Here is a 24,609-nt window from a genome sequence, read left to right as displayed (position 1 = left end):
CAGATGGAAATGAGGCAAGCAAATGACCCAATGAGTCCAGTAAGACAGAGAAAACTTAATTCTCTGTTAATGTTGATGATAGCATTTCATAGATTAAAGATAATGATTGATATCTCTAAACTCTCATTCTGTTTTTACTCATGTCTTTTTCAGATGCATCTATTTTAAAGAAAACCAGGTATTTTCTGGATTAAAGATAAAACTTTAAAATGGTGGCAGCATTTTCAAATACAAATGCCTAAATTTTTAAGGAAATAAATCCATACTGAGTCAGCTGAAGTAGCCTTATTTTCAGCAGAGTTGAGCTCTCTCTCTTCCCACTAACTTCAGTGGAAACTGTGATTGAGCACCACACGCAGAAATAAGGGGCTTCTTACCTTAATTAGGGTCAAATATCTTTGAAAGGACACCTAGAATTCCTCACACTAAAAATGCTTGATCTTGCTAACATAGGGCTCAATTTTATAACTTCTCTGTGAAGGAGAAAGCTCCTCTTGCCATTGTGATATTGTCTGAGCAAACACTGATGATTACGGGGGTAATGCTTCCAGATAAGCTGATGGGATTTCGGTGAACCAGAGCATTTACAACTCTGGATTTTCCTGCAGATACCACCAGCGAGGAAACCAGTTTTGGCACAGCCTGTGCACCACTCAGCTCCGTGAGCTTTACGCACTGGGCACTGTCCACAACGACCTCTACGTAATAGGAGGGCAAATGAAAGTGAAAAATCAGTATCTGGTCACAAACTGTGTGGAGAAGTATTCCATGGAGCAAGGCACCTGGAGAGGCACGGCACCTCTTCCAATACCATTGGCATGCCATGTGGTGGTGACAGTGAAGAACAAGCTGTACGTGCTGGGTGGATGGACACCACAGGTTGAGAAATGTGCCTGTTACTGTGTTTGGTTTGTGCACTAACAAGCAGCGTTGTGTCATTTTACAGTGCTTCTTGCATGGGAAAAGTACATCAGTGATAACAGAAGGATAAATTACTCACATTCCTTTGGTCTTTTGTAGGAAAACCAAACAGGGTGAGGAAGAACAATATCTGTGACATCCTTGATGTAAATACCAACTTCAGGAAGGGTAGTTCTTTATTTATAGAGATGTGCACAGTGAGCAAGAGTTTAAAATATATCTCCTGTGTCATCATGGGTTCCAGCCTTTCTATTCCTTATTTACCATCTTCTTAATTTTTCCAGAAATCATAAATAATGGTATTTAATTATACAGGCACCTTTTACTGTGCCCTGTCTTCAAAAGCATGTACACGGGTACACTTCAGGGGCAGATTTATATATGACATTTAAAGTTCACCTCAATTTCTCAGGAAGCTTTCTTGGTTAACTAAAGTTAATTTATTCGATTTTAATTATATTACATTTTAAATGAAAAGTCAAAGCATTCTCTGGAAAACAGAGTCCTTTAACCAAACCATTAATTTGTTTCAGTTGTATTGCTTGGCCATGTAAAGTTTTTACAGGAATTTTCTGCAGGGCCACAGGTAACATGTTTGGTAGTACAGGGAATGTACAGAACTGTGCTACAAGGAAGATGGATGTCAGGAGCAGTGCATGCTCTCTCCAGTTGCTCCCAGTGCAAAAGATCTTTTTTAGGAGCATAGTCCATTTTTATTTACTGCTTGGTGCAGTTTAAATTTGAGAGTTCAGGATAAGGTCCCACAGTTACTTGACAATGAAGTGGAGCATCTGTAATCCTCATTGCTGACAGCAATATGTTCAGACTGTCATCACAATTCAATGGATTGTATCCTCTTGAAATAAATTAAAGTATTTAAAAGGGAGATGCATTCAGCTAACAAGAATTCCATCTCTTTGGATATTTTGAGTGCAGGAGTCCCCAGGGAGACAATAGAAAGATCAGAGAGTATTTCTGATATAGAAGCAACTGAGCAAGGGTATCTCACTATTTAAAGAATTAAAATATGAAAACACTTAATGTAGAAATAGTCTGTCTGTAAAAAAAAAAAAACTTGAACTGAAAGATATGTCATATAACAAAGATAGGTGTTGAAGTCAGACAACCAGCTTTGTTAAGCTTTTTTCCAGAACAGATTGTGAGAGGGGAAAGTGGCTTAGAAGCACAAGTCAGGAATCTTGAGCCAATAATGGTTTTAAAAAAACCACCTAAATTGGATACCTGCCTACAAGTACTATCAGTAACAATGCATGGGAGTCTGAGTTTATATATAAATAGGTTTGAGATGAGCAAATTAACAGTAATTGATTAAAACCCACAGCTTTGCAAGATTAGGGTGTACCAGAACAAATCAGAATAAATTAGCTCAAGCTCTCAAAAAAGTGCTTTAAGACCAGCACTGCAGAATGCTGAATTCTTCTGGTACTATATATCTTCCTCCTGTCAGATGCAGCGATTGTGTATGTGGGGATACCACAGCTGCACTGGGAAAGCAAATGAGCTCTCCAAGGCAGGGGTTGTCCCTCTGTTTGAACAGCACTGAATGTTCTGTCGATCCTGAACAAACACTAACGATGCAGCATTGACAGAGTGCCCTGAGTGCACGTGTCCATTACAGGACAGAGATAAATACATGTTCCCTTCCCTTTCAGGCTTTGTAATTGAAACAAGACAAGACAAAGTCAAGCCAGGACATCAAATGACAGCTTAGGAGGGCAAGGGCTCTGCTCACATTAGCACTGCTCCGCTCAGCTTTGGTCTGGCCTCACTGGTGCCAGCAGAGTCAGAAACCCAAGCAACTCCAGTCTGGGTAACTGGGGGCTGTTAAAGCAGAAGGAAGCATTCGGTGAGGCTGAGAGGAAGGTTCCAGACCCCTGAGACACAGAGAAGGGCTGCTGAAAGTTATGTTTTCTGTACGTAAAGAGCACAGGGTGCACTCTGAGGCAAGTGTTACCACAAAAAATGAGCTTGGACATGAATTTACAGCATGTCAAATGGTGCCTGCTCCTAAGTATATGCTTAGTCTGTGTGGAAAACACACAGCTTACCCCCCTTTCAGTGAATAAATTAGTGTTTCACACTTACCATGGAGAATGAACATGCCCTGGGCACTTACAGAGAGTAACCAAGGGGCTATATATTTACTTTGTAGTTTGCCTCCTACTATCTTGTCCATGGCATTAGTGTTGGAAAGGTCTTTTGGGAAAGAAAAATAAGAAGAAAAACAGGAACACATATAACACCATCACAAGCAAGCAAAGTAGTTCTCTCCTTCTCACTCTCTCTGTGAAAACTTTCAACCCAAAATATTTCTGGATCCTCCCCCCACATCCCACTGCTTACATTCAAGGGTGTTGTACCCAGAAAACATAATCTGAGTTCCCTGCATTGTATGAGACAGGCGGAGAAGGGGGAAGAAGATTAGAGAGAACAAGAGGAGTAGGAGTGAATATAAAAGGAGTATTATGGCAGCAAAGATATTGCAGGGAGTTAGGAGCTTATTATGAAAACCATCAAAGTTACAGTAGTTGAACAACATTACTGTGATTAGACTGACTAAATAAATATGCAAATGTTTATTAGAATAAGTTATGTGTCTATATAGGCCTGAAAAAGGCCAGGAAAGTACCTCACTGAGACTCATGGTATGGTCTGAGTAACAGTGGGAATAAATTTCAACATTCAGCAAGGAAAAAAAAAGACAGATTGACTGGTTTTCCCTCATTATTATTAAGACTGTACAGCAGCCTTGTGAAAGGGGTACATTCTTCCCGAGCTGGGACCATGAATATATTGCTATTACCCAAATCCTCAGCTTTATTGCTGCAGAATATAGATGCCCACTTATTCCTTTGCCTTCTACAGTGGACTCCCAGCCACAAGCCACGGGTGCTGTTAAACCCTGGGGAGTACAATCCCCTGCGGCTATAATTGATGTGTTTATGCTATTTATCTGCCGAGCTGTCTGCTGTGATTAATTGCATGCAGGCATGTGCAGAGGGCTCCAAATGTTGTATTATTATATGGCTGTCATATTTCATACAGATGGATCAGCCTGACGATGAGCCGGATCGATTAAGTAACAGAACGTTTCGGTACGACCCGGGCCAAGACAAATGGACGGAAGGAGCTCCAATGAAGTACTCAAAGTACCGCTTCAGCACAGCCGTAGTCAGCGGGGAGATTTATGTCTTGGGTAAGAGGAAACAGATTTTTAACAGATAGTACCATGACTTTTTCTTCTTTCCAGCAGTTTGCCTCTGTGAAGTGAAATATCTCACCCTTTGTTATGTACTGTAGGGCAAAGTACGCTGGACTAAATGGGTGGTATTTTTCTAAAGTTGTCTGTTCCCCTCATTATTTCTTCCTGCTTTGATTTAGGTAGCTTAAATTAAGTGAATGTTTAGTGTTCTGGATTAATGAAACAAAGATACTTCACTTTTTAAGCTACTTTTCTTTAGGGTATCAGTGTGTGTTATAAATAGTAATGGATTTTAAAAGGTGAGTAGAGAAGCCTTGTGAGGACCATTTCACAAGTGAGCACTGAACAGCTAAGGAACATACTCAGCACCATGAAAGAGTGACATAAGGATAAAGAAAATTTGAATCTCCAAATCAAAACCAAAATTATTTCTATATCCTGATAAAACTCAACAAATCTTTTTTTTCCACCCACCTCAATACAGTGCATTCTTTTGAAAACTTGAATCTCTCGTTTTGTCATTTTATTACTGAATCTTTTCAATTTTTTTGTTTCAAAACAGAATTTTGACAAAAAATATTGATTCGTGTGAAAAAGTTCAATAATCTCCTACCCCAAAACCTTTTGTCCCAAATGACTCCCACCCATGTTCCTCAGTTCTGCAGTAAATCCATAAAAGGACCCTTTTCCCAAAGACCATTCTTCCTGGTCCCATCCCAGCCTATGTACAGGCTAACAGAGAGAACATCACCTGTTTCTGAACACTGGCAAACAGCGCAGAAGGTGGCAAGCAAGGGATTTCTCTGAAGAGAAAACGAAGATATAACCCAGGGAAAGACAGTTATAGAAGAAAGGCATTGCAGATATTGGGAAAAAGTTAAAAGGGGCATCTTAGAAGGGGAATAGGAGTCAGAGAGGTGTCCAAGTAACAGAGAGAAGGATTATAGGCAGATGTGTGACTGGAAAGTTCTTGGAGAAGTGAGGGAAAAACTCATACAGTCAAGTAACCCACAAGTGGGCTGTGAGTGATTCACACCCTTCCATTCTCCTGTGGTCTCATGGACAGCATCACACATGAAGAAGGCAGCAATCTCATCAGTACCTTGGGACATTTAAATCCCTTCTACTTCAAACTATTCCTGCTTACAAGCTTATCAAAGTGAACAAAAAATATAGTCTTATCAACATAATACACCTCCTGCATGGGGTGTTCTGTTTCTGTCTGGGTTTTTATATAATATCGATAAAGCAGAGCTTGTTCCCTGCATGTAATACAGAAAGTGTTTTGCAGGGGGTGTATGTAAGAAAAGCATCTTTGAAGTAGAAGAAAAAAGTGGCTTTAATGCTGCATCTGTCTTCTTTTAGAGAAACTTCTTTCTCTTAAGTGTCTTGAGAGAGGCCCATAGTCACAACCAGGAGGAAGGGTGAAAGGAGCCCATATGGAAGAGTTTTGCAACCAGAAAATCATATCATTATTGTCAAAGGTTAGTGATAGAGAATGTCAGTGTACTGTTAAATAATAAGAGTGTTGGCTGCCCGGGTTCAAAGGTGCTTCAGAAATGAGGAAACTCCATCCTTTGTAAAAGGTTAAATATATATAATTATTTATACTGACATTGATGCTCTAATGGGGCAGAAGAAGCAGCTGGAATAGTTGGGAAGAGAAAGGCTGCATTCATGCATTTCAGTAAGACAGTGCTCCAAGATCAAGACCTTGAACACTGTGATGACACAAGAGAGTCAGGGAGCAAAAGAAGGAGCCGCCTTGGGATGCATGTGATAAAACAAATTGACAGTCTTCTTCACAGCAAGCCTGACACTGAGACAGGGAAAAGGAGTGGCTAATAGGGAAAACTGCATCCCTTTTCTTCTCTCAAATCTCACAAAGCAAGAAGCATATCTGAACAATTACAGTAATGAAATGTACAGATTAAACACAAAGCACAGCATTAAATCTGAAAAGTGCCTGTTTAAATGGCATTGAGGCAAGTTCATGGTCTCACAGACCTGCAGAAGCATTTTGCTAATGTTAAAAAAATAAAAAGCCTTGGTTTTGTATCTATAGCTGGCAGTGTTGCTGTATTCAGGGAGCTGAACACTGACGTGAATTCTTTCTTACATGCTAGCCAATACCAATAATTTTTGTGTATGTGTGAGAAAATCTTTGCTAACAATCAAATATGCACATGGTCTGTAACAGGCTCTTGACCTGTCTCCATCACTTTGTTGGTTCACATACCTTCCCATGGCACTCCTTATTCCAGCCTATTCCTAAGGGAACCAACACACTTAATGCTGAGATTAACAGTTTACTGCAGTGGACCCTTCACTCTTGCCACTAAATCTAGTTAAGCATTCATAAAGGCAGTGTTTGTTCTCAGTTTTGACAGTGTAAATCTGGGGTAATTTCACTGTAATGGACAAACTTGCTTGTGATTTATACCAAGGGTAACTAAGCTCACACGCTGCTCCAGGGAGCAGATTTTTGAGAAAGATTGGGCTATTTTTACCATTACATTTCTGAGCCTGCCTCCCTTCTGATGCTCCATCTTCTCAAGGTGTAACTGCGGCATGTGCAGACACGAATGAGTTACCATCAGGTAGCAGGAATATCAGTTGCAGAGAAGACATTTTGACCTAGGTCTGGGCTGCTTTTGCAAACTCTTGATTGCCTGTTTTCACAGACCTTGTGAGGACTTCAACATCCATCAGTCTGCAAAATTTAGCTGAAACTGGGCAACTGGCACAAAAGCTATGAAAGGTAAAGAAACTAATGTAAATGCAGATAGAGAACACACCTGTAGTGAGGGTAATTGCATAAGTCTTGTTTTCTTAGGAAATCAAATAATATTACAACTACATTTTAAATTGAAAAACACGCCTGACACTGAGCCAAAAATGATTTGTCAACAAATTCTGTATTTGAATATTCTGGTTTAAATCCATCTGTAAGAGTATGCGTGGAAATGGAGATTTATCTGTTAAAATTAAGAAGACAATGTAGTTGGTAAATGCTAACCATCATGATCTGAAAACTCTGTGGAAGACATTAAAGCATTTTCCAAGGCCTCTTAAAATGATGGAGCAATTTCCAAACAAACTCTGTTTGGAAACAGTGATACAGTCATGACATTGACATCTTACTCTGCTGCTATCACACATGGCCTCATATCCAGCTGTAAACTCACACTTGCCAACTGTAATTAGAACCTCACACAGAAAAGCAACATTCCACAGTTTATCCATGGTGACAAGTTCTTGTTACCTTGTGAGTTGTCAGGCTGCTGGGCTGTCGGGTGGGTCCAGTTTTCCTTTGGAAACAATTGTGATGGTAACCCCAGCCAGGTGAATGGGAGATTCGTGACATTGAAAGGAAAGCAGTGAAAATGTTCTTAATCTGGCTGATGTGGTACTTGATCATGCAGATGACATTCAGGAGAGAATGGCAATGGAAAGAACAGAGGTTGACAGTGACAGAGCAAAGAATAGCAACTGTCATGAGGGCAGTAAAAGCGTAGCAGGCTCCTCAAAGCTGTGGATCCCTTGGACATCACCCTGCTTCATAAAGGGTGTTGAGCACTCGGAGTCTAGAAAGATGTTGTCAAGGGTGATTTGTGCAAAAAGACACATTCTGAAGAGGAGAGGTTGTTCTCATGTAGTGGCTCAGAGATGTCTGTACTCAGGCATAATGACTAAGCTTTTGTGCTATAGATGAGAGGGAGACTTTCGTGGAGTCTCTACCACTGCTATCGATCCCCCTCCTCACTCCAAATGGGGGTTCCCCATGGTGAAGTCTGTATGCACAGAACTTGAACATCTAACGTCCCCACTGAGGGGACACTCAGTGAAGAGGCCATTCAGAAGCATAGAATGGCATCCCCACAAGCATCCCCCACTTCTCATATCATACTTGTTCCTCATGGGGTGCACTGTCTCCACAGGCCTCCTGCAGTCTGCACCCAGCTAAGAAGATCCACTGGGGGCTGCTGGGGACAGAGGAAGGAAAGGGAGAGAGGCTAAAAGGAAACAGGTAAAAGGGTAAAAGTGAGATATCTTCAGTATGTCTTCAGGACCAAGCCCTGCTTCCCAGAAATAAAAACATGAAATAAAGACATAGATAGCTCTAGCTGGGTATATAAAGCAGTGTTGCAGAGAGATGAGAATTTTTTCCAGCAAGTCTTGGAAACAAAGTCGTTAAGTGATGTAAGTGTGTCAGCTCTTTCCAGCAGGATCTCTGTCTTTCTACATAACTTATACAGGTGTCAGCACGTTGAGGACTCTAGAACAGAAACAAAAAATCACTGCAGAGAAAGTTGATCCTCTCTAATATCCCTGATGTATGAAAGTAATTTCTATCATAAATATGAAGCAGAAAGAAGATACATAATGCTAGCTTTGAATAAGGTGCAGTAGCAGTTTCTTTGACAGACAAGTCCAATTTTTGCTTTCATGCATGCAGGTGTAAATCTGTACTAAGTAGTCTGCTAATGTCAACTGTGTGGTGTCAGGCTCATTTTATTCTAACCCAGATCAGAATCTGATGCTTAGCCTTTGAAGTGTTAATTTCTGAGAAGTCCTATTGGCACAGAACAGAGAGTATGTAGTCACTGTCCAAAACCTCTTCCCAGCCTAATTGCAGCTTCAGCCTGTAAAACCCTAATGACTTAAATGGAATTATTCCAGAGTCACACTGATGGAAAATGAGAGATAGATTAGAGTTTTTGGTCTGAGTAATAGCATTGTTCAGGAACCTGTACCGTGTGTCTTAATCAGCAGTCCTGCAATGTAATTGTCTGTTTGTTGTGTAATGTTCCTAGAGAATCTCATGCTATTTATACACCATACATAATCCTCATAAGTAAATGAACAGCATTTCCTAAGGTTCAAAATCCTTTCTCCTATTCATCTCATTTGACTGGTCTCAGCTCTTTCTCTCCATATTTTCCCAGGAACATAACTGTATTCGTTGGAAAGCCCAAGAAAGAGCAGTATTGTGTTCTTAATGACAGAGGCAATTGAGACACTTTTGGAAGAAAACCAGATGGGAGGGCTTTATTTAAGGTCATGCATTTTAATCTCTTGCTTAAAAAAATATCCTTTCCAGCCAGGTCTCTGAAAACTTATCACAGCCAACATACAAATTAGGAAAATGTATCCAAATGAATCCATCTGAATGCCATATTCATTACTTTATGTTGAAACACACTCAGTAGAACTCCTGTCTCTGAAATACAGGTCACTGGTAAAAGATGTTGTATCACCATGACATCCTTAACCATATGTTGCTTTTATCATTATATAATTTCTACCTTATAAATAAGAATGTATAGAAGGATTTAAATGAGAAATCCTATTAGGGAAGATTTAGAAACCAAAGAATTTTCAGTTATCCTCCTCAGCCTGGCATCCCACCTCTTACAACTTGGTTTTTTTTCTCCCTGAGTTCTTGTTGTGAGCTTCTTTCAAAAATTTTAAGCAGTCAAATGAAGTTCAATTAAATACTGAATGTCTCAGTCATAAAATGCTTATTTGAATATGTACTTTGGGGTTTCTCTGGAAAAGAAAGTGTGTGTGGGAGGGGCTGGAAGGAGACATTTTAGCTTTCATGCTTGAGTATTAACTGTGCATTTGAATAACAACTTCTTCTAAAATAAACCTGTCTATTTATAAATATGCTTTGGACTTGTGACAAGTAGCAGCTTATGGGCCTGATTCTGCTCTGTTATACCTGTGCAACAGCCTCCTTAGTGTGCAGGGAGGAACAAAAACAGGCAAAAAATTGGTCTGATAGATTAGATCAGAAATGCTCTCTACACTCTTTGGGACTATCAAAAGAAATCAGGAAAAGGCAATTCATGAGAAATGGAGCTGGATCCGAAACACTGACCATGTTTAGGAAGACAATCATCTGGGTTTTTTTCAGCCCTGCTTCTAATCAATCTTTTGCCCTCACGTCTTCTACAAGCTGCATTACCTCATCTGCTGTGCTCTGGGTTAGTAAAGAATGACAGTGCTCCTCGGTTTCATCTTTGGATGTGCCTGCCAGGGCTTTATGGCTCCCTCATTTCTCTGAGAAACCAGCTATGCAACCCCGCTTTGCAGAGAGAGAGAGAGAGAGAGAGAAATGTAACTGCTGAGACTCAGCTTGAGTGCTGTTAATGAAGGGAAACGTTACCTAAGAGATTAGCACTATTAAATCCATTGTGCATTCCAGAGATCGATTTAATAGTGAATTATTTTACAGGAGGCAAAGCTGGATTTCATTTGCTTGTTGGAGAATTACTCCTTTTTGGTTTTTTTTTTACCCATTCCCCGGGTTCCTTTGATAAAAATTCAGAGGCAGTAGTAAGAACACACATTGCTTGGTATTATGGTCTGAGGGCTTGACTATATGATACAGAATAACAATGTCAGTGCCCTGAGGGCACTAATAGGTCTTGAGCATCTTGATCAGCATCACCTGGGGCCTCCACCCACGTCCTCTGCCCATAGGTCCAGGAGCACCATTTAAACACAGGCCTGGGAAGTCAGTGCTTCCTTGTAGCCTTGTCTTTGCCTGACAGCTGCTGGTGGGACCTTCTGCGATTGCCTGTCCCTGGTTCTGTGGAGCTGTGCCCTGATGGTGAGCTTGTTACCTGGGTCACCTTCCTTTTGAAAACAGCTTTGCTCTAGTTGTTCTCTCCTTTATTGCTCTGGCTGAGAGACTGTACTTTATGTCTAACTTCAGGTGCCTGTTAGTGGAGGAACCAAATAAAGTGGTATGAAATCTGCTGCCAAGTCTCAATGGAGAGCTCTTTTCAGTTCTATCTGGACCCTAAACCACCTTGTAGGTGTACTTTTGGTCAGCGGCTCTATCTATGCAAAAAGCAATCTAGACTTGGAGCTGTGTGGTTTTCCTGTAGGAAAGAAAATTATCCTTGTTGCACCCAGCTGCATGGGAAATTTAATTGCAAAAGAGTTTGGTGTGGATGCGCCTTAGAAGTGCAATTGCTCTGTGCCAGTGCCTGCTTTTACAAGTATCAGTGACATTGGTGAAGTCACTGGGTGCACGTGGGTAGGAATGTTCCCTATAAGTTGTAGCTCAGCTGCATGTCAGGCTCACTCCTATAGAAGTATTGCCTTTGCACCTGCTGAACTAATCATTACCAGTGACTCTTTACCACTTCACCATCCTTTATAGACATTTCCCCTTAAGTGGTGGAAGGGTGTGCTGTTATTAGAGCCTATGTGGCTCAAATTGCATTTGGTGTTCTCAGACGAGCATGGGGCCAGGGAGGCAGCTGACCTGAGCCAAAGCTGTGTGCTTTGCCTTCAGCCAGCTACGAGCAGTGTGTGGGTAGAGCACAGCACAGAACTGTGCCTCATTGAGATTCTGAAGATGTACTAATCACATCACCTACCCCGCTTTGCCTTCCTGCATCAAAGACTTGTCTTCTCAATCCTGATTTCTTAATAAAGATCATGTATTTTATTTATATATTTATTTTACTAATGGAGCTTCATGTTAAATTTAAAGTCCATTAGAATCACTGCTTACAGAGTGCCCTTGAAAGTATGTTTGATTGCAGACTCATCCGAGCGTGATATAGAAAGCTCTCAAGCATTAATGGATTTGGGAACACAAAGGTGGCTTCACTGGCTTTTTTAGTCCTTCGGTGGCATCTGAAATATCTCCTAGGGAAAATGCATAATGTAAAAAGCCTAAAGTGTTGAAAGGGTGCATTTGGAAGGGACAGGAGGAGAAGTCTGAGCTCTGTGATTAAATCCTCTTGTGTGATCAATGTGAAAATGACAAAAATGTTCGAAACTCCAAGTGAGAAATCCATCTCCCCTGCACAAAGGACATGTAATTGGGCTTTATGCAGGGAACTAAGCCAGGTGGGGTTGAATTCACCTACTCTGTTTGTGAATGTGGGTTAATGAAGGACCCTCCCCAGCATAAATTCCAGACCATGGGCATGGAAATAGCCACTGCTGCCCTTGGCACACCTGCTGGGGCTCCCAGGAGGCTGTGACCACAGCAGGTGTGTTTAAATGACCCCATCTATAGCTCTGGGTGGTTTAAGGTACAATTGCAAGTACACCATGCACTGCTGACAGGTCATTTGGTACAAGAGTCTTCCTCAAATGACCTAAGCACCTCTGTCCTCTTTCTGCACCCTGCCTTAGCTTCCTAAAGCTTACCCCCATTTCATGAAGAGGTTCCTGTAGGAGTATGAGCTCAGTTGTTCTGCTGCTTTACCCAGAGAATATGAGATAAAGACAATCTTAGTGGTCTTAACTGTAATTCCCTATGTCTCCACTTGCCCTCCTAATGGTTTCCTAAATCTAAATGAAGAAGTCTGTGGGACAGGGTTATCTGCAGTCTTCAGTGATGGATCAGAAAGTGGCCTGAGTTGTCTGACACAGAAAGCTTTTTTTTTCCTGCCAATTTAAATTCTACATTGTACATGATGAATAGCCTGGTAAAAGTGATATTCCTCCAGTTGGTTGTCGATGTGAATTGATTTAAATTTGAGATTTTTTTTTTCTGATTTGTGTATTAATTTCTTTGGAAAGAGTCCTGAGACATCAGTCTCCATAGAGGAAAAACTATATTGTCTCAGAGGAGCATTTCTCAGCTAGTGCATCTGGGAACACAGCAAAACAGAGCTCATAGAGCCTAATATCCTCAGATTCCTTGTGAACAATATTTTAATGTTAGAATTGCTTTGCGACAGGAGGTTGAAGTTCTTGATTTCTTGTTTTTCAGAATGTTCTTTTTCTAAGCTTGAAAATTAAAGTTTATTCTGCTCTGATTTTTCCTTTTTTTTTTTCTGAGAACTTAGCTTTGCCCTTGTAAATTGAATATAAAATTTGATTTAGCTGAAATAGCTGTGCAGGGTTTACATAAAAGGGAGATATTTTGTGTATTCAGGGCTGTCTCTGATAATGACAGGAATAAAGGAGGTTAAATATAAGTTGCTTAAACTATCCAATTAAGGTTTCATAAGTGCTTGAGAATATGGTAGCTCTGAAATTTTTTAAAAGATGCTTTAATAGGCCCTGGAAAATTACTTTCCTAATAGCTATATATGAAAAATGTTTGCTGATGGCTCCCCTGGACTAGCAGCTGAATGTCTTCATTAACAGGTAACGGTTGGGATTTTTTTTGCAAAAAGCCACTGACTGCTGTGTCAGTTTTGTACCTGATTATTTGTGTTCTTTCTGAAGTTATCTTGCCCTGTAGTTACTCTATTTAGAAAATTACAATAAAAATACATGAAGAAATAAGCAGCTATTATCCTCCTAGAAGAGTTCTGGGCTATTTTGTTCACCTTCCCCTCCCTGCTGAAATATTGAGGCAATCAGCAGAGTTATTGTTTTTTGACACGCTGCATGCGTTCCCTAACTGGTGCCATTCATTCCTCTGATTGAACAAGAAGCTCTTTCATTTTTCAAATGAAGACTTTTCTTGTGGGTGAGTGCATATTTTTCAGTGGGGTACAGTAACACCTGGGCTAATTTTAAAAAACCCAGCTTGATAACCAGCAGCAATCTGGTTTTGGCACCACAAAGCTGTCTTTTGAAGGGGTCAAATTAGCCTGTGGGGAGCTTTAATACTATTAGTTCCCAGTTAAAACTGCCTTGAGAATCTCTCTCTGCATTACACTGCACTCTGTAGATTGTACATGCCCTGGTAGCAAATTGTCTTGCATTCTGTAATCTTTGATTATACCAATGGATGCTGTAGAATCAGAAAGCCTGTGAGATAAGCAATCAATTAAATACTTATCACTTAAACATTTTTATTAGCTCTTAAAAGTTTCCTTGATAAATTTAGGAGAATAGTGTCCTGTCCTAAGAGTGGCACCTCTCTTATAAGTCATTAAGGAGTAGTGGAAAATACTACATAGAAGAGGATAATGCTTTTTTCATAGAGAACAATACAATAAGTAAACATCTGAAGTCTGAAAATTATTTTTGTTTCTAAATAGCCCCAAGGAACAGCTCAGTGAGACTCCATTATGAGAAAGGCTCAGTGGGGTGATGCTTCCCTTTTTGGCATGGAAATGATTAGCAAAATTCCATGACCACAATTAATCCCTACCTCAGGTCTCTTAGGTGAATCAAGCCTCAGAGGAGGAGCCCATCAGAGCAAATACTGCTTAGCTGAGGGTGTTAAGCTAATACCAAATGCATATGGATGCCAGCCTAGTTCAAGCAAACACTAAGGGGTACCAAACTACTAGGACCTTGCTGGTAGGTATTGAGGCAAGTAAAGATTTATGTGCATGGAAAAGGAGCTCAAAACCCAACTCAGTTAAGGTTTCCAAATTCAAATATTGAACAAAATCAAATATTGCTAACTTCAGCCAGAGGAAAACTTCCTGCTGATGATAAAGAACACTGAATTTGGTTTTACTTTTCCTGCTCAGGGTTAACTGATTTTATCTTTACCTAACTCTAAAATACAGATGAGAAATACAGTGTTTGGAGCATTGTGGTCCCCATTTATATGTAGTTCCCTCTTGCAAACACCTTTGGAGAATGCAAAAAGGTTATAAAAAATAACACACTTTTAAGAGTGTGTTATTTAAGAGTGTGTTAAGAGGGAAAACCATATGCAAGTAAAACTTGGAGCAGCACTAGGGGCTGTTTTCTCTGACAGACCAGCTTAACAGCATTCTAGGGGCAAAATATTTTAAAAGCAGCTGCACCAGCCTTGCACAGGTTGCACTTGCAGTCGTTTCCTTTTGCATATGCAAGGGCATAATTACATGCCACACAATGCACTTTGGATTTCCACAACTGAGCAGTCCTACACGTGTATCTGGGATGCTAGCCTTCATGTGGAAATTGCTTGCATATTGCAGTCATTTTATATTTAAAAGTGGTCACATACACACACATGCACAAAAGAACCCCTTCAGCCCACCATCAGTGCTCATTACGGGTATTGTGTCCATTGGCACAGATGGAAAACCTGCGTGGGTACGTCAGCATATTAATTCTGGAGAACCAAAGGCTGTGAATTCAAAATCTGGATTTGTTCACTTGAAGGGATTTGGGAAGGCAGTGTTTACACTGATTTTTAGTGTTTCCAGCACGCACTTATATTTCAGGTACATCTGCAGCCTGTTGCAGTATGTCCCAGCCAAAGAAAACTGGGATTTGTTTTAATCCTGCACACTGCCTTCAAGCACCCTAATTAACCCTTCCACAGTAATACTGTTGCATATAACTTGGTTGGCATTCCTGTGTATAGGATGGGTTTGCTTCTGGAAGTCGATTTGCCTTAAGAAATAGGTGTTATATTTTTCTTTTATTTAGGAAAACTAACCAAAAAATGGAAATGATTGTTGGTTAACATGTGTGAGGGTCAAATCCACTGAAGGTATTTGAAAAATAGTTTTTGATCCATTACAATTTGTCCAGCAAACAGAACAAGTAATTATGACAATTTCTACTATAAGGGGAGAAAACAAAACAAAATACCTTTGTGTTTTGAAGACATGCTGCTTGTCCTTATTTGGATATAAGACTTCAAAAAGGATCTTGCTTTGCTGTCTGTAGATAATATGCAGTAGCTTCTGCTTTGAGTTTACTTTCTCACAAACTTCTGGAGCTGCAAAAGGAAAAGAGAGGGAGATGAGAACGTGTAAACAGAAAATGCAGCCAGCAATGTATTTTTCAGAAGAACGTGGGACTACATTTGACCTACATATATTTTGCAGGAGGAATTGGGTGCCTTGGTTATGACAGAGGACAGACTCGGAAATGTCTTGATGCAGTGGAGATTTATAACCCTGATGGAGACTTTTGGAGAGATGGACCTCCTATGCCTTCTCCTCTTCTCTCCTTACGAACAAACTCTACCAGTGCAGGTTGTGTGGAAGGGAAGCTGTACCTTTGTGGAGGATTTCACGGAGCAGGTACTAAAATGAGTCCGATATTCCTTGTGTAGTTAAAGTCACTTTCACAGGATACAGACTGATCTGATGACTGATCAACCCTATCAGGTGGCACAGGCATGCCCTGGAATCACAAACATGATTCTGCCCTTTGGACTGCCAACCCCTAATGTCAATATGAATTGTGTTCTGTTTAACCCTTGCTTTTTTCCTTAACAAAACATGAACATTTAAGGATTTTTCCAGTATGCACTAAACCTCTCCAAATCTAAAACCTCAGTAGAATTATTCTGGATTTATATCCAGAGCTACAGATCAGGAGCTTAGTGTTTCATGGACATTAAAGAACTTGGGCATATTTGTTGAACGTTAAGGCCCTGTCCATCTGTCCTTTGCCACTCTATCTCTGCCTATTTACTTACATGATTTTTGTTATTGCTGTTGAAAAAGATTGTGCATTTAATGAGTACTCTGCGTAGGGAATTGAGATGCAAACAGACTAAAGTTCCAGATCTGGTGATTTTAAATAATCCTAGCCTCATGGACACCTTTCTTCTTTTTTCTTCTTCCTTCCAACTGTGCTGAGCTCTTTCTAAATCTCCAGTGCTTATAACCATTATTTTTTTTTCATTATAAACGCAAAGAGTCACAAAACAAGCACACTTAAACTCTTCTGCTACATAGAGCTGCTACCCTAATTTCTTTCTAGGAGAAAGGAACAGCACAGATGCATTATCCACTACTAATAAATGTCATGTCAGGCTCACTGTTGTCCAGGAATGGCCACGTGGTATCACTGGGTGATGTCTTCCTATTGCACTGATTCCAGTTGCATTGACTTGTATAACAACCTCTAAACATAAAGCCACTGTTATTTTAGAATGATGATTTTCATCAGCTAGTTCACATTTTGCTTTCTAACCCCTTTATTGGCTGCTGTTTGAGGAAGCTGCTTCCTGAAAACAATTGTTTGGCAGCTTCTAACAGGCTTGTTCTCCTGTCATCTCTGATAGAAGTTGTGTGACTTCAGAGCAATTATGGTTATGACACATCACTGTGTTTCCATAGTGCCACCATAGTTGTCTTTTTCTTAGCAATATTATGAAAAAGTCTAAAGTTAGTGGGTACAAATCTCAGAAGGCTGATAAAGGGAAGTGGTTGAGTCACCATCCCTGGAGGGATATAAAAGATGTGTGGATGTGGATCTTAGGCACATGGTTTAGTGGTGGGCTTGGCAGCACCAGGTTAGTGGTTGGACTGGATGATCTTAAAGATCTTTTCCACCCTAAACAATTCTATGACTCTATGATCATTATCATCGAGAAATTAAGCAATTTTGTTCAAGATGACTAAGAGATTAATATGAGATTTTTCTGACTAGGGAAGCTTCAGGGCCATAAAAACACTTTCTGTACAATACCACCATGTTCTGTCACTGAGTCATGTATAAGGAGTGGTTGTTCTGGGAGAGTTTGAAAGTCCTCCTGTGGATTTCAGGAAGGCCATCTTTTGTATGTTTGAATAATGCCAGCTCAATGGGGTCCCAATTCCTCACTCTACTATTACAATCTATATAATTATGTGTAGAACTCTCCTGCACTAATACTGTTATTTAGATTGAAAAACAAGAAGTCAAAGTTAGAAAATGCCAGTTTTGCAGTTACCTGTGCAACCTGAATTCTGACCCCCTATGTGTGTGTTCTGTATACCTGTAAAGAAGTAGCATATGATTGTGTTGTTAGATGTTATGGTGCCTATTAACAGGAGAGCCAAAATAAGATTCTCGCTGTCAACTGTAAATCAGGTATAACCACATATTTGAGGAGTTGAGAGGAACCTGTGCCTTAAAGACAGGTTTCTTAATGTGACTTTCCAGTTATTAAAGGAAAAGGGCTTTCTAAATCTTTACAACAGTAGCAGCTTCTAGCTACCATCATGAAGAAAAAGATGAGTGCAGGCCGTATGTTGAACCTGAAGAGATTACCTAGCTGGCCTCTCTTCCTGACCCCATCTGCTTTGTGTGCTAGAAAGGGCTCTTGCCTGATGTGCTCTTTAGGGATGAAGGGTGGAGTGAGAGATGGTTGTTACCGTCATATGGGAGCTTGGAAAGGGTGGCTTGATTCTGCATTTTCACAATTACAGCTGCTCAGCAGCTTCAAGGTACAGAACAGCATGTGCTGCTACTGCTTTAGTAGCAGACAGGGTTATTTTAGAATGTGCTTGTTTGGTTTTAGTCTTTTGGGCTTCTTGGCATGTCACTTTGGTTTTTATGAGGAATGCAACCAAGAGAGGATATTCCAGTTTTACAAAACATTGTAATTTAGCTTCAACCAAGTGGAGTTCTTGGAACAAGCTGAAAGCACAGCTGTAGTCTTTGGGTTTTCTGCCTGCTGAACGCTAAAGGGCTGCTGGGAACATTCAAGAAAAAGTGCTTCAGAGGAAAAAAAAAAAACAAACAAAAGCAAACAAACCAAACAAGAACATATAAGCCAAAATTATTGCTGCAGTGAAAAGTCTTAGCCTAAGGGGCTGAAACCAACCCCTTGTATACTATAGATCTGTTCCAAACTCTTCAGCCTCAATTTGCCTTTGCATGTGCTTAAACCCACTCTTGATCCAGCAGTGTGAAATTTAACCCGCAAAAGACATTGTTGAATCTTAATTTTACTGGTATGTATCATGCTCTATACGCCTTTCTGCATGGCTATAGACCTAAATCACAGAATCAACTAGGTTGGAAAAGACCTCTGAGATCAAGTCCAACCTTTCACCTAACATCATCTTGTCTACTAGACCATGGCACTGAGTGCCACATCCAGTCTCTTCTCAAATACCTCCAGGGAAGGTGACTCTACCACGTCCCTGGGCAGCCCATTCCAACGCCCAATCACTCCCTCTGTAAAGAACATCTTCCTAATGTCTAACCTAAACCTCCCCTGGCACAGCTTGAGACTGTGCTCTTTCACTCTCCCTAATACTCCTTAGCCTTTCCACTTCTTCCTTAGGCTCTGCCACTGAACAGAGCAGATCATCCACCTGATCGCACCTTACGTGGGTGTCTTTTGCACTGTCCTCTGGTGCTAATGCCAGGCTCAGACACTCCCTGTAGCCGGTGACCTGGACTGCTGTGTCCTTCCTGGGGGGTTCTGCCTGGGTCAGTACACTCCTGCTGGCAGCAGCTGCAGCAATGGCTTTTGATGGTTTATAAACCATTGCTGGATTTAGTCAAGTTGGGGGGAGGGAACAAAACCCAAAAACCAAAACACCAAAAAACCAAACCAGCCAAACAAAAACAATGAAACCCCCACACACACACGTATCACAAAACCCACCAGCAAGAGCTGGCAGAATGGCCGTGCCCTTCCTGCTCGCCGTGCCTGCGCGAACTGCCGGGCAAACTGCCGTGCCAACTGCCCTGCAAACTGCCGTGCTGCCCCCCTGCCTGCCCGCTCCTGTTCCCAGTGCTCCCTTGAGCTATTTAAATTACCCTCAACTGGGCCTGGAAACACCCCTTGCTTGTCTGATTGGCTCCCAAGAGCAGCCAAGTCCAGTCCCAGTGGATTATTAGAGTCCCGAGATGCTGTACACAAAGCTGAAAAGCAGCTGTCAACTGCTCAAAGGGCCTTAAATTTGGATGATAAGGTCAATACTGCTGAGCTACCATCTTTCCTGAGTCTCATGTGACAGCTGAATTCTTGTGATGGCAGGATTCCCGTTCTGTATATATTGCCTCTCACAAATCTTTGTCTGCTTGAAGGGAGAACAAGTGGTGCAGCCTGAACAGTTCCCCTGTGAGCAGAGGAAGAAAACCTGCAGCTACTCGAGACGAAAGTCAGCTTGACCAGCTGAAAGTAGCAATAGCAGTCTTTCTAAAAGATGAGTGAGCTCCAACGTGTGCTCAAGCTTCCTCTGAACTGTTGTTCAGTTGAGGTATGTTGGTGAAGCTTGTAAGGCTTCCTCAAGTTAGAAGTTTGCTCAAAGCCCGCCCATGAAAGAGGAAAGGGGTTTGATTCAGCTGAAGCTTAGACACTTCTCTGCAGTGCCTACACTAAGACCTTAGTGACCTCAGGCTTCCTGCAGCAGATGGAGAACAGACATTTCAGAGATATATTCAAGTCCTTGGTGCTTTACATCTGCTCTGAAAGACCAGAAGGCAATTCAGAACCCTGAGGAGCTCTCCTGTCTCTTAAAGCTTTGTGTTTTGATCAGAGTATGAGGGGTTCTAACCTGGCTCACCTAAGCCAAACACGTCAGGATGTTGGTGTCTATGGTTTGATGGTATAAACAGCCCTGAGACCTCTGTGTTGTGTCACTAGCTGATGAATGTTGTATGCTCTTACAGTCACTATAACTACCCAAAAAGAGCAATTCTTGTTCTGAATTTTTCTCCTTAGCAAGACTTGCAAAACTTCATCTGTTAGCCAGTAGTTTATACAAATTAGCTCATTTTCTACTAAAACTGCTATGTCAAACAGGAACCATTAATCTGCTTGTCTCAGCTCCAGCTCATGTAGCGTTGTGTAGTGAATGTTGTCATTTTTCAGCAATGTTCTAGCATTCATCAGGATAATCAGACATGTTTTAAATGGCTGATTTTGTCCATTAGTTTATAGTGCTGTAGAGTGGAAACATTATCCCTAGTATGAGTACTCAGCAGGGCTCAGTGTGCAAACGGCCAGCAGCTTTCCACTAACTGCTAAAATACACTGCCACATTTCCTGCTGTAACTATGGATTTTAAACCAGCCTTTGCAGTCTGACTGTACAGTGGTTTTGTTGACATGTTTGATTTCCTTTGCATCGAACTAAAACCTGTCACCTGCACAGTCTGACAGCTACTGACGTTACCCTGTGCCTGGCAGAAGGAGCCTCATTAGTGTGGCTCCCTGAAGGAGGGGGGAGCAGCTCTTCAGGTATGCGGAATTACACCCTTATAAAATGCCTACCATATTGGGTTCCCTTTCTTTTGGACTGCTTCTGAGCATTATAAATCTTTTTTTTTTTTCTGGTGAAAATAATGAAGGCAAGGGTGTGTGCCTGTTTGCTGGGACCATGTCGTCTGCTGTCACTGTCACTTTCCGAGGCAGATGTTTGTTGACTTTCTGTTGTTGCTGCACACAGATCTCATAGCCTGTGTCTCGGGGTTGTAGCTTTAGTTTCAGATTATGGAGGTTGGTACAACTGCCTGTCTCATAGATTTGAAGTAAGAAATTGAAATACAGACTTGGATTTTTGTTTTTTAACCTGATGCATCCTGGTTTGCATCAGATATAGCATGGCCAGTAGGACCAGGGCAGTGACTGCCCCCCTGTGCTGGTGAGGCAGCACCTTGAATTCTGTGTTCACAACAAGATGCACGTTGAGGTGCTGGAGTATGTCCAGAGAAGGGCAATGGAGCTGGGGAAGGGGCTGGAGCACAAATCTGATGAGGAGTGACTGAGGGAATTGGGGCTGCTTAGCCTGGAGCAAAGAGGCTCAGGAGGGACCTTATGACTCCCTACAACTACCTGAAAGGAGATTGTAGGCAGGTGGGCTTTGGTCTCTTCTCCCAAGCAACAAGCCACAGGACAAAGAGCTGCTGAACTCCATTTTGTTATTTACTTACTGATATCAAGTAGAAATTAATTTTTCATTTAAGTGTCGTTACAGTCAGAGGAAGGGTAAAGGTAAAAATTATCTATGCAGGAATCTCAATTTTGTGTTTGCAACTGTTAGCCAAGACAGATGATAGTGATACTGGGTCCTACTAACTGTGTAATTTTGATTCTTAAAAAAAAAAAAAGTAATAGTTACCCTGGATTAATTTTCTAGCATTTTCTGTCTCATTTACATAAACTGCAATCCATGCATTGGAATAGAAGCAGCTCTGCTTGCAGCAGTGCAGAACTGTGTAGTAATTACTGTGTTCCCGCTGAGCTAATGAGTTTGCATCTCCACACCATGCACTCCTGACAGTGGACTAGCTTAATAGTTATTTCTTTTGACTAATCTCCTATAAAAGCTATTCCCCTTAGTCTCCTCCATTACATGATTTAGATGGAGAATTGTTCTAGTGCTTGTTTTTTATTATGGTGGTTATGGAACATTACTGGAATCAAATTAAATATAGACATATTAAGGAGTCTGGCACAGTAAATACTGCACTTGTGAAGTTTGAGGGTTGAGAGATTGGAACAAAACCTGTTTCTCCAGCACCTTCCCATGTTCCCAGCTAAATAAAGCAGAGGTGCAAACCCCGGGCTGCCTATCTGCAGCACTGTTCGCTTCCCTCTGTTAAAATTTACTGAGCACTGATGAATAATTAAAGCTCTCCTACCCACAGTTGTTACCATTTGAATAAATATTCCCAGCAGTGGAAGGGGTTCAGGGCCCCCGTGTTTTGCTCAGCACAGAAATCTGCTCCTGGCCGGCCGCTGTGCCGCAGGCATTGCCACGGCTCTCCAGCCCGTGCGCTGAGTCCACCCCCAAAAAGTGCTGCTTGACCTTTCACCGAATTCTCCCCCAGCACCAGCGTGAGCTGCTGGGACTGGGAGAGATCTCCACACGGGGCTGCCTATCTACCCCGCTCATTAGCTGGAAATGTGCTGCCATAAATGAGGCCAAATCAGGTCAGGGGAATTGCTGGGGAGCAGCACCTGCTTGTTCCACATCTAAATCTGACCCACTCTCTGGCAGCATGGTATTAGCAATTCAGCCCTGCTTCTTGCTACATCTCATTTATAGTTTATAAAGGGTTAATGAATGATTAATAGATATTTTAATGCGTTTTAATTAATTGCTGAAGAGGTCAATAGATTGTTTAGAAACATGGCTTGTAGCCGTGTATGACATGTTCTATTGTGTTCATAACTGCCTGTCATGCATACAGTCTAAACATGCTTTATATCATCTATAAATAATGTATTAACCCATTGTAAGGCATTTAGAAACAGTATCTCAGGACGGGCTGGGCCCAGTAGTTCTTATTCTGATCCTGCAGCTTTCACTTGTATGAATGGTGCATTGACTTCCAGAGCACGGACCCCGCTGCCTCTGTAACCTGTGATCCTGCTATCATCTGCAGTGCAAGCAGGAGCAGCGCTTGTAAGATTGTCTGAAAGGGGCCTTGACTAAGAACTGCAGGCAAAATCTGGAATGATTTTAAAAGCTGAGGTAGCTGGATCAATCAATCAAGAAAAACAGTTGAAGTAACTGAATTAGAAGTTTCCTTCCATAGACCATCCAGTTCTTTATATATGTTTTTTAAAACACTGATTTGTGAGTAAATGGGTGGATCATGAAACTATGATCCCGAAGAATTACACAGCAGAGCAGGAGGATAGAGACCTCTCTATGAGAGTGAATATCTTACCTTACTCCATGCAGGTGCTCTGAAAACAGTCACCTTCCTCCCAGTTTTGGCTGTTTCTGGTGGGATACACTGCCTTGGTACTTCACATCATGAAGGCTGGCCAGCATGTTAAACAGCCAAGCCAAGTTCCCTCTCCTGTGTATTCTCTGCCTGCTTCTGCCCACAGGCACAGATGATGGATGTCCTTGACCCCACGAGGGGTGCTGCCTGTGTTACACTGGTGGAGTTTGGGGGCAGCTCACATACACAAATGGGATTGAAGGCCACAGACTTGATGAACTTATTATTTTTCCTACTGCAAATGAGGAGCCAGGACATCTGGTGGTAATGATCTAAATGCACTTTTATCCCGTTGCAACACAAACATGAATTCCCAGGTCACCTAACTCTGCATCTTGTAATCATGAAAGCAGCTATTAGTGGTGAGAAAGATAAGTAGCAGAGGCTAGTCCCATATGTTTGAAATCATTCTTTGGTACAGATAATGGCATGAAAAAACAGGTACAAATGAATAGTGGAGGCTGAACTGCTTCAAGGCAACTCTGGGGTGGCTTTATGTGTCAAGAACTGGGGAAACCAGTGAAAGAAACACCTGAGTAAGCATTTTGAGGACTGTTTGGGAACTGGCAAGCACCTTGTGATATACAAGTGCTTTTTTTTCCATGGAAAGAGCAGAGCAGAGAGGTAGCAGTTTGCTACAGGTTTGGTGTGGTTTTTTATAAACTGATTTATGCAAAAGAAGACAGAGCATATTAGGAAACTGCAAACTGGAAAGGAAAAGGTGCTATAACAACCTGAGGACAATGTCAGGAGGACCTCAGGTAAGTGGCCTGTGTGAGGATGTCCCAGAGCACAGAGTTCAAGGACAGATGTGACATTGAGACTACTCCCACCACACAAGGTAGTTCTGTGCTAAGGTCTGGTTCTGTGCTGGCCTACTCTGGATAAAGTTGCTAAGGTGCTGCTGGCCATCCAACAGTGTGTCAATGTGGTTCTGTCACTGCTAGTGGGCAGGTGAGCTTGTCCCCAAACTACTTTAGATGTCTCTGCCCTGCACTGATGCAGAGGCACCATGACTCGTGGCTTGGCACATGCTCTCACCATCTCCATAACTCTGCTTCCTCACTCATAAGCTGGAGCAAATATACGAGCTGATGTCAATGGAATTCTGGAAGAAATAATGAAATATTGACCACATTTTAGCAAACTTGCCATAGGTTT

General features: G+C 41.5%; 2 protein-coding genes across 6 annotated transcripts in view; one reads left to right on the top strand and one right to left on the bottom strand.

The window, feature by feature from the left end:
• MGLL (monoglyceride lipase) overlaps nucleotides 1–19,444 on the bottom strand; it is a 108,901-nt gene extending 89,457 nt beyond the window's left edge. Inside the window, exons 1-2 of one of the 3 annotated variants that reach the window (XM_017820545.1) lie at nucleotides 19,371–19,444; nucleotides 15,623–15,752 (exon numbers count right to left, since the gene is read on the bottom strand). In XM_017820545.1, the coding sequence (XP_017676034.1) occupies nucleotides 15,623–15,641 (19 nt within the window). In that variant the 5' untranslated portion in view covers nucleotides 15,642–15,752; nucleotides 19,371–19,444. Of the gene's footprint in view, nucleotides 1–15,622; nucleotides 15,753–15,848; nucleotides 15,966–16,034; nucleotides 16,170–19,370 lie in introns of those variants that run through there. The other 2 variants (XM_017820547.1, XM_017820546.1) reach the window with 2 other exon arrangements.
• Nucleotides 1–24,609, top strand: part of KBTBD12 (kelch repeat and BTB domain containing 12) — a 57,631-nt gene that overhangs the window by 9,909 nt on the left and 23,113 nt on the right. For all 3 annotated transcript variants that reach the window (XR_001875751.1, XM_017820542.1, XM_017820543.1), the window contains exons 3-5: nucleotides 609–879; nucleotides 3,988–4,138; nucleotides 15,862–16,059. Coding sequence is in view for 2 of the 3 variants with exons in the window: in XM_017820542.1 (XP_017676031.1) it covers nucleotides 609–879; nucleotides 3,988–4,138; nucleotides 15,862–16,059 (620 nt within the window). In the remaining variant the exon portion in view is untranslated. The remainder of the gene's footprint in view (nucleotides 1–608; nucleotides 880–3,987; nucleotides 4,139–15,861; nucleotides 16,060–24,609) is intronic.

Source organism: Lepidothrix coronata, unplaced genomic scaffold (assembly GCF_001604755.1).
Source record: "Lepidothrix coronata isolate B3197 unplaced genomic scaffold, Lepidothrix_coronata-1.0 Scaffold84, whole genome shotgun sequence".
NCBI classification, from domain to species: Eukaryota; Metazoa; Chordata; class Aves; order Passeriformes; family Pipridae; genus Lepidothrix; species Lepidothrix coronata.
Note: the sequence above shows the minus strand (reverse complement) of the source record. Positions and strands in the feature narration are given on the sequence as shown.